Raw genomic sequence first — 10,936 nt, 5'->3', positions numbered from 1 at the left:
ATAAATAATAAAATCATCTCGGCTTAAACAAGGTCGTTCAGGACTTCATGCAATTAATATAGCAACCTATATCACACTGTCACATCCTATCAGAGCATTTTGTTTTCGTGTCCTCTAGCATGAGCTTCTCCATAGTCATTCACCTAACCGTCTTCTCCCACAAACACAAAGTTCGAGATCATTACAGAATCTAAACACAAATAGCACACGGGGAGTGAGTTATCACATTCCTAACTAATAGAGAGAAATGAGACAACTAGATATACATATCATGTAAATGAGATACAACTTACATAAACATAGCTCACTTAATTCCATCATTTTATCGCGTAGCATCACATCACAACACAACAAGTCTCATTCATTTTCACATCTTTCACGTACTCAAAGATCAAAACACAATATCACTAAATCAATCAATATCAATAAATACACAAGCGTTATGCAGCAGATATACTAAGATTCAAGCCTATATGCAATGTGGTACCATGTCAGTGAAAATCTACCCTGGGACGCTTAGGAGTACATAACAAGTCACACCACACAATGGGTATGTCAGGTCATTCTCACTAAGTAAAATCATAAGGTGACCAGTCAGGATAACTCCGTTTTGCTAGAATGCTCCAAATCATAAGGTGACCAGTCTGAAGAATCCGTTAGGACCTCACCTTCCAGATTTAGGTCCAACTCCTAAAACAATTTTTGCATGCAGACACTGCTCATGAATTATACAATACCCATGACCTCACACTCGTGTTTCAAACATGTTTAATACATTACGCTACAATTTAACACTGGTTTCTAACTAAGAAACCTACACTTTCCCTTTAACATTGTGCATAAACACTTTTCTCAAGGTAAACACTGGTCGGGTTATTGTATAACTCACAACACAAGTACTATCACATCAAGTGTTAAACACACACTTATTCACAACCAAATCTCATGACCACAATTTAACATCTTATAATATCACAATCCACCATCACATGTTCATGTGTATTTCACAAATTAACACATGTCTAACTTTACACTTATACTTGATCTGAACAACAATATTATAACATGAAGTTCTACCCTTGGTACCACATACCACACACACACACACACACACACACATTAATTTCACAGTAATTTCTCATTGGAACATAATTGGTTCATCAAACATATATAATTCACACACACACACATCAATTTCATAGTAATTTCTCATTGGAGCATCAATTGGTTCATCACACACACACACACCAATTTCACAGTAATTTCTCATTGGAGCATCAATTGGTTCATCAAACATATATAATTCATCGTTATAATTGTAAAGATGGAATCAAAATTTGCAGAAACAACCCAAAAAACCAATACCAATTGATACTCTAAGGATCCCTACACATGTTCTCATTACTCCCCAATTGTGAGTGTATTCTGACAGCGATAGCGACATCTTTAACAATTTCCTAAGATTTCTTAAGCTTTTTCTCTGGTTATTCTGATAAGGTTTCCAAATGTTAGAGAGAAGGATAAGAGATTGAAGTCTTCATTCCATTGTCTACGTGCAATGAGTGTTTCTCCCTCCCCAGACATTATTTTGTAAATCCCAACGGTTAAGATATGCGGAAATGAATTGCGAACCTATTTTTTATATTTTTCAACGATCCAACGGTTAACGAGTCCAGGATCATAGTTTTCCACGACAGGTTTTGGGTTTCTGGAGGAAAAGAGAAAGTTATAATAAGAAGGTAGTTTCTCTCATATCCAACATTTTTTCACAAATTCCAACGGTGAGAATGTTCGAAAATTAGTTCCAAACCTGATTCTCAAATTTAACTAAGATCCAACGGTTAACGAGTTTGAGATCGTCATTTTACTGAGACGGGTTTGAGTGTGTGCGAGAAAAAGAGAGAATTTTGGAAAGAGGAGAAGGGACAACGAAAATAAAAGGAAGAGAAACTTCAGAGACTTCTGAAAAATGACCTAGCATGCCCCTATTTATAGTTATGTACTCTTAATCTATTATTTACTCTATTTTTTATTATTTTTATTATTATTTTATAAACAAATACTCTATTTTATTTCCTATCAAATGAATAAATCAAATATCATTTTTATTTTCCTTCAAACTATTATTTTAATAAAGTTATTTCTTCTTATTTATTTAATTACAAAAACCTCATCATTTTTTTTTTCTAAAACTCTATTTATTTTAAATGAAAAACCTTTTTAATTTAATTCACGAAAAATGGGATGTTACAACAAATTTCTTCTTGTGAGGTTTTAACTATGTATCTTATACATATATACTCAAGAAACACAAGATTACGTGAGCACATGTTTGCAAAGCTTTTGAAGCATTACTCATACAATTGTTCATAAAGAGATTGCACCAACACATTCCTAATGTCCATCACATTGTCTCACTCTTCCACCTTTCCCACATGAATCTTGTATTTTGCTCTCACCTTCTTAGCAATATGGGATTGACATAAGAAGCGGTTGAAGAAGGAAAAACACTCTTCAATGCATTCATCAAAGCAAGATCCCTATTAGTGACAATAACTTGAGGTAAAACATCATCTTCCACAAACAATCCTTGCACCTTAGTTAATGCCCATTGAAAATTATGCGTTCTCTCATATTGTAAATAAGCAAATGTAACAAAGAAAGTCATGTGTTGAAGTCACCTCAACGATCTCCAACAACGAAAGACGACGATATTTGTTCATCTTGTAAATACTATCATAAATCAACACTATAGAGAATGAATTCAAAAACTTGATGGAATCTAGATGTGACCACAATATATCTCTAACAACATCTTGAGTGTCCACCCTTCTATACTAGTAAACATATTCATCATGCTCTATAAACTTCATGAAATGTTGCATTTCAATTCTTGGACTCCTTTGTTCTTGAAGATATTTTTGTCATTGATTGTATATGATTTTGATGGTGGTGACTTTTGTCTTATCTTGATCTTTGATTGTCAACAAAATTTGGTCAAACTTCACAATATTTTTGGTCATTAGATGTAACAAAGTTTTTTTTTTCCCTACTTAAACGGTCATCATATTCATGACCCAACAATGTTTCATTGACTTCGTGAAACAACATAAAGTTTCTAACCGATGCCTTTTACAAACCTCCCTTTTAATTCAAACAACACCAAACAATGTTTCTTGCATACTAACTTATTTTTATATTGTTTGCACTTTCTTTCCTTTTCACAAGTCAAGTAGGACAAAGGTCTTCCTTACAATTTCTAACATTTCCATGACAATAAAAATCCAAACTCTTTTTTGATGTCTCAAACCCACTTCAACAAATTATCTTGCTTAACGAAAACCTTAAAGAAAACTTTTTTCCTTTAGTAACAAAACACACACATACAAAAACAATTATATAAAATATATTTTTAAAAAAAGCAGATAAATTTTGTTTTTTTAAAATAAAAAATATATTTTAAGCAAAAATAAATTAGATAAAAATATAAAAAAAAGAAAAAATCAACTTATTTTACTAAAAAAATTCATTTTAATAAAATAAATTTAAAGAAACTTATCCATATGACCTATTATCTAGGTTCTTATAAAATATTAACTTCATTGTCTTGATTATTATAACTAAATCTTAGAATAATATTGTTTTAGACTTAACATAAGATCTTCTTAATATGACGTACTTTTTCTTTTATTATAATAAATGTCTCATCTTTTCCTTCATTTAGCACAAAATGAAGTAATTACTTTACCCTTAACACATGTTAAAAAGTTTATATTCAAATTGAATTTAAATACAATTATAATATTTTAAAGATTTTTTTATTATGTTATCATAAATTCACTTTGAATTTAAATAAATGTCCATTCAATTTTGAAGTGTTTAAGGCAACTACATGTTTATAATTTCAACTTGAAATCTCTTATTAAATCAAAACAATCACATGCTAATTGATCATGTACTTAATGTTTTTTTATATGCACCCCAATACCAATTTATAACCACATAAAAAGAAGTTTTTAAAACAAAAAGTACTAGTAATATATTTTCTAACATACACATTCTCTTTTATTTTATTGATTAAAATATATTGAAAATTATAAAATCAAGAAAAATTATTAAATAAAATATAAAACCTACTTAATTTTGAGATTTCTAATAAATGTTAACCAAGGATGCATTTAAAAGAGTGTGGTTCAAAGTGTGACACTAACATTACGTAATTTTCATCTGCCAAGTGCCAAATGCATGTGTTGAGAGTTGCATGATGGCAACAAATGCATGTGGCTCCAATGAAAATTCCGAAAACAATATTTACAAGATAGCACGTGACAATACTTCCATAAAGATGAGAGAGAGAGTAAAAATAGGCAATATCAAAGAAACGAACTAAAAATTGAGAAATAATAAAAAGACACTCTTCTAAATATTTTTTTTTATTAATAATCAAATTTACTAAAACTTAAAAAATCATATAAAATATATATTTTATTTTTTAAATTTGATTATAATTTTATTATTTTTAATAAATTTTAACTTATAATAAGAACGTGCTAAAAACTACATTACTAATATTTTTTCTTAAACTCTAATAAATCTTAATGTTTCTCTTAAAAATTATGTAAAGAGGTGTTTAAAAGAAACCTTGAAATCGCATGTGCATGTGCGTGCGTGCGTGCAAAATTAATAATTAATAAATTTGATGAATATTTCACACCAAGTAAAAAAACCTTTTAACTCAAATACAAGCTAGCAACACGGCTGTTCATACATCCATAAATATTTTTTTTTTGAAGTTTGGATTTGTGTTTTTAAGATAAATTAACTTCTTTTATTTATAAGTGTAGCTTTCTTGGTCTCTATTGGGCCAAGTCCAATGAAACAAGTGATTGGTCAATTGGATCTTATCTATGTCTAGTAGATTTTTGGTCAACCTCCCTCTAATATTTTATTATATCTAACACTTTTACTAAAAGGAGTGTAATTTTTTTTTCTTACCGAGAATGGGGTAAGTCATAAGTTCATAAGTTACGACTTATGAGTTAGAAGTTATAATATCTATTACGATTTTTTATTTTTTATTTTTTTTCTAATTGAAGTAATAATTTTTGTTACAAATTTAGTTTAATTTTTTTTATTTATGACTTTAGAGTCGTATATTTTTTTTTCAAACTTACGGCTAAAACAAAAAATTAAAAAAAAATAATAAATAAAAAATACAACTTCAAAGTCATAAAAAAACATATATGACTTTGAAGTCGTGAAAAAAAAATCATAACATATCCTACAACTTCTTAGCTAATAATTTAGAATCGACCCCAAATAAAAAAAAACAAAAAAAAATTATTAGTAAAAGTCCCATTATATCCTAATCATATATATCTTATTCAAACTATATCTTATTTTCGAGAATTATGAAAATATAATACAATCTGATCTTATCTAATTTAGAAAATCCTATATAAATTATGTCTCACTCAAAAAAATAACACATAATACATTTTTTATGCTCTAGAATAGAAGATCTTTAACCTTATGACGGAACCATAATCATATCTAATATTTTTTTCCTAACTGTAAATTTGTGCTTTTTCTTTGATCAATTAGTTTTTTTTAAAATTATTATAAACTCTAACTAATTTAAATTTAAAATAAATTGAATCACAAAACCGGATAAATTTTTGGTAACATTTTTTTTGTTAATTAATATACAAGATTCAAATATAAAACTTTAACTAAACTAAATCACAATTTTATCAATTATTTGTATTAATGTTGGAGTGGATCTATGTAATGGGGACTGACTTTGATAGCTTTTTAAATTTTGTTTTCTTCCTTCTTGGGGAACTTCTATTTTAAATCCGAGCGTAAAAGAAAAAGAGGATTTTACAACTCATCAATTGATGCAAGGTAGGTTGGAAAGAGGTATATATCTAAATGAGTTCTAGCTCTTGAACTGACCCAATTCAGTTTATAGGCTAAACATGCTATAAAAATATTTTGGTAAAATTATATTTTTGGTCTCCCAATTTAGTTTCAATTTGGCATTTGGTTCCCCGATAATTTAATTCATGAATTGAGTTCTTTATTTTGTAAAAAAGTGCAATGTTGGTCCCTCAATGTCACAATTGGATGTTGACCGTAAGGCAATGACGTTGACTGTCATATGTCAACGTCTGATAGGTATGTAAAAATAAACATTAGTGTCTCTGACCCTAATTAATTATCTTTAATTTATTTTAAAATTATTTAAAAAAAAACTAAGATGCCACAGTCCCACTTCCTCTCTCTCTCCCTCCTCCCCCAGCCATACCCCAGCCATACGCGTCACCTACCCTGCCAACCAAAAAAAACTCCAGGTGATGTCGTGGCGAAAGCAAATCTAACCTCAAACCTCCCTCTATCACTACCAAATTCTGGCGCCGTCAAAGAAGGTGGCACTGAAGAAGCTCGTCCCGAGGGTTTTCCGTGGAGACGCTCTCGTCGGGAATCTTGTTCAGCTTGAACGCGAAGTTCACCATGAGAACATCGTCCGCGTCGCATCCCAGCGATTCACGAGTCAACTCGGCGATTTTTTGAGGTGTGGAGGCGGTCCATGAGAGAATCGATGCACGCGCGCGAGTGGTGGTGGGAGCCGCCATACCCAACCGCGAGAACGACGAAAATTGTTTCCTCAGAGGGTGGTGCCGCGAGGGCGTACGTGGTGGCGCGGAGCACGTGGACGCGGGCGGAGGACAGGTGGCGCTTGGTGGATAGCGCTGCGGCGACAACACACCCTTTTTCACTGTCATCAATTTTCTTCTTCAATATGAAAAATTAATTAGTACCATATAATTTTATTTCAATTTTGTTTGTTGGGGATGTTGTGATTTCCAGATCTGAAATTGGTCTGATTGAGTGACAATATCGAAAATGTTAAAACTTTGTCTTTGGTTCGTAATTTTCGCAGGCTGTTATATGCCCTTGCTGCTTGTGCATAACAGTAATAGTGGAGTGTGCGTTGGAGTTGGTGAAGGCTCCACTGCATGTTATGGAGTGGTAATAAGAGCGATTGTTGAGATGCAAAATGGGGAATATATTGCAGGTGGAGGGGCGGTGGGGTTGGAGAAGCTGCGGTGGCGATTGATTTACAAGGAACAACAAGTTTTTCAGGAAGGGAAGTTTTTTTGGTTTTTAATAATTTTTTAAATAAATTAAAGATAATTAATTAGGGTTAGGGACACTTAAAAAATATTTATTTTTACGTGCCTATCAGACGTTGACATGTGACAATCAACGTCACTGTCTAATGGTCAACGTTCAATTGTAAAGTCGGGGACCAACATTGCACTTTTTTATAAAATAAAGGACCCAGTTTGTGAATTAAATTATCGAGAGACCAAATGTAAAATTGGAACTAATGTGGGAGACCAAAAATACTATTTTGCCAAATATTTTTTATTTGTTATTTTTTTGCAAGTTAATTTAATGTAATTTACTATCAACTCATGTCGAATAACACCAACCTGTGCCAATTTACACAAAATGGGCTGATGCCTAAAAGTATATAGAAATAAAAAAAGAGAGTGAAATATGCTTATTAACAGCTCAGATACTGATACTCATCAAATATCACATTTCATAATTGACAATCTATTTACAAATCTTAAACATAAATGGTTTTAATGTATAATAGATCCATTTTGGACGGTGAAGAATGAAATGAAAACTTGTAAAATAGTTGACTCCTTCTCTCATGTACATATGACAACCTCAAAATTCTTAGGTTGAAAATGGATACATGTTTCGTCGCTGGCATGTTGCCACCTAATTAAGGTTGGTACGCAATCCAACATCGTCCAACTAAACGCCATCTAATGTTCGCATGAATGTGGCAGCATGCTGGGAATTCAAGAATAAAATGCAATTTTGCTACTAGGTTTTGGTCAAAATTTTGAAGTTCTAGATTCCACATTTTGCTCTGCGCACACCTGTCCCAATTTTGTAACAAATATAATATTCCGATCATGTATTTTTTTTTATTTTCAATAAAAGTTCTTTTGATTTGAAATTTTCTATTCTATGCCATTTAACTTTCATATAAAATCTTTTCTAAGCATTTGTTAACAATTCTCTATAGAACTTAATTGCAATACATTGACACTTAACAATTTTTTTTCACTTCATTCAATTACGTATCTGTCATATAATAAAAAAAATATTTCATAGTAATTACTTTAAAAATTATTTTTAATTAATTGACAGTATAATAATTTTTATACCGATAATGTATTAAAATTAAATTCTACACCCTCATTTTTCTCTTGTAAATACTCATTTGATTGTCAAAATCCCTACATGTATATTATTAGAATTTGGCTCATGCAGACTTGGAGAACATTTCTCCTTTCTGTACTCGTGCCGAACATTTTTTATTTTTTATATTATATAAAAGTTTCAATATAAAATTATAGGCACCAGTAAATTTTTTTAAAAAAAATAGCGATTACCACCTAGTGATTTACTCAATTTATTTATAAATCACATGTTTTGATAAGAACCATTTGTTATTTATCACTTAAAATTTGTGATTGATGGAGGACTAATATAGTTTGGTTAGAGGAAGACCCTATAAAATACGTGTAATCCAGTAGAATTTGAGATTCAGATCTTCTCCAAGTAGCTGGGACCATAATAAAGTTGTAACACTACACACACAAGTCATATTTGAGTTGTGAACTTTATTTATTTATTTATTTTTAATTTTAAGCACATAAAACTAAAAATCCAAGCCACCAATATGTGTGGTTCCAAATGCTTTCTATGTTGTGAATCACACTAGAGTCCAATTCCAAACCACTGGCTCTCCAATTTACACACAAATACCCCTTCTTTCACAAGCATATAAGCCATTAGAACCATCTATCTCAAGCTCCAAGAAGAGCACCTCTAGTTTTATATTCACACAACAAACCACTAAGAAAAGAGAGGATAAACCAATGGCTACTTCACTTTCAGCAACTGGGTGTGTTGGAACTTCCTTCTATGGAAGTTGGGGCACTTCAATTGTTGGGGAGGATTACACCATGCTGGCCAAGTCAGTGCCATCACAAGTTCGTATGGGGAGGGGAAAGCCAGTGAGATTGCAGCCTATGATGAAGAATGTCAATGAAGGGAAAGGTATCTTTGCACCTCTTGTGGTGATCACTCGCAACATCGTTGGCAAGAAGCGTTTCAACCAGCTTAGAGGCAAAGCAATTGCTTTACACTCCCAGGTGAAATTTGATGTTCTTTCTCAATAGTTCTTGCCTTGTTGGTGTTTGTCACTCTTTTGCTTGATTTGAGATTTTTTTTTTGTGGGGTGGTGGAAATTTAAACTTATGACCATGTTTCATGTTGTGCCATTAAATTGGGCTTGTTGTGTTATGTGTGTGGTTTATCTGTTTCAAGATTGGTTAGATTGAAGGATTTGGAATCTGTTGAAAAACAAGTAGAATCTATGAAAGGGAGATTATTTGAAATACACTCACATGTAGAAAGGTTGAAAATGAAAGATTGGAGAACAAATGAATTTGGATCCATTTTTCCCCCAGATTTCCATTCCACCTTAACTTTCCTTTATGTTCATCTGGTTTGAGGCTTGTTAAATATTGCTGGTGTATTTGAAATAAAAATAAAATAAAATTGAAGTCATGGGAAATGGGCTATACCTTATCTAGTCCATATCTTGAATGACCAATTAGAAAGTACTAATATGTTATAAGGGGTCCATAATTACCACTTGTCCCCTCAAATTACCCATTTACCCCAACGAAATGCATTCAAGATTTATTTTTGAGGGAAACGAAAAAGAAATTGAGAATTTTGTTCAACCAATTGTTTCAAGATGTTGTTAGCTATTATTTTGGTATTAGTAGCATGATGTAAGCATGAAATATGTTTTTTGTGCTGAACTTTCACATTTTGAAATGCTAGGTGATCACGGAGTTCTGCAAATCAATAGGAGCAGATGGAAAACAGAGACAAGGGCTGATCAGGTTGGCCAAGAAGAATGGAGAATGGCTTGGTTTTCTTGCATGATAGATTAACATATGTTCCCCCATATTTTGTAATTACCATGTGAGAAAGTATCAAGTTTGAACTTGATGGTTTTCAAATGACAGCAGAATGTAAACTCTAGTTGTGATTTTTCATTCTTAAGTAATGTTCTCTTATTTTGTTTTGATACATGAAATATTATAAACCAGAGATGATCTATATATCAACGGTGATACAATGAACAAAGCAATGTTATTTATACACCAAATTTTTCATAATTTTTTTCCGTAGCCTTTTCTGTGAACCGTTTTACTTGTAACAATTGATCCCATTTCAACTATCATCCTTGGTTCTTCTAAACCCTCACATCATTTTCCCAAATTATGTGATCAGATGCTGTTTACTATGTTGAGATCAACTTTGTTGTTGATGAGATTCAACTACAGCTTTCCTTTCCAACTATTATATGCCCTGATTATGAATACGAGTCATATGATCACACCATTATTTTAATTACCGTCTTTATTACTATTAACTATTCAAACGGTTATATGGTCACCTGTCCTATAAATACGAGTCTCTCAGACTCAATTTTTCACCCTGAGAAAATCTCCTGCCTCACTTGTTTGGGTTTTCCTGTTCCTCAGCACGTTTGAGAAGTTCCTGGAATACCACGAAGACATTGTTCGTGACCTTCAACATCGTTTTCAACAGTTTTCATATATTTACACATCAACACCACAATACTCAAAACTAGTTGAAGCTTGAGTTCATCTTAATTTTAGCTCAGGGTCAAACACTCAACAGAACAATGTAGGTTCAGTCAAAATTATGATTGCACAATCACTCACAAACTCATGCAAACCTTGTGTCGACATATTCAAAATTTAAAACTTTTAGAATTTGACAAAAAAAAAAAACA

The 10,936-nt window shown here is 31.8% G+C and overlaps 1 protein-coding gene across 1 annotated transcript; it reads left to right on the top strand.

The window, feature by feature from the left end:
- Positions 1–8,663: 8,663 nt before the first annotated feature.
- LOC100782797 (protein PROTON GRADIENT REGULATION 5, chloroplastic-like) lies at positions 8,664–10,890 on the top strand. Its single transcript, NM_001254433.3, has 2 exons — positions 8,664–9,251; positions 9,952–10,890. The coding sequence occupies exons 1-2, from the start codon at positions 8,976–8,978 to the stop codon at positions 10,054–10,056; spliced, it is 381 nt and encodes a 126-aa protein (NP_001241362.1). The 5' UTR covers positions 8,664–8,975; the 3' UTR covers positions 10,057–10,890.
- Positions 10,891–10,936: the final 46 nt, after the last annotated feature.

Source organism: Glycine max, chromosome 20 (assembly GCF_000004515.6).
Source record: "Glycine max cultivar Williams 82 chromosome 20, Glycine_max_v4.0, whole genome shotgun sequence".
Lineage (NCBI taxonomy): Eukaryota > Viridiplantae > Streptophyta > Magnoliopsida > Fabales > Fabaceae > Glycine > Glycine max.
Note: the sequence above shows the minus strand (reverse complement) of the source record. Positions and strands in the feature narration are given on the sequence as shown.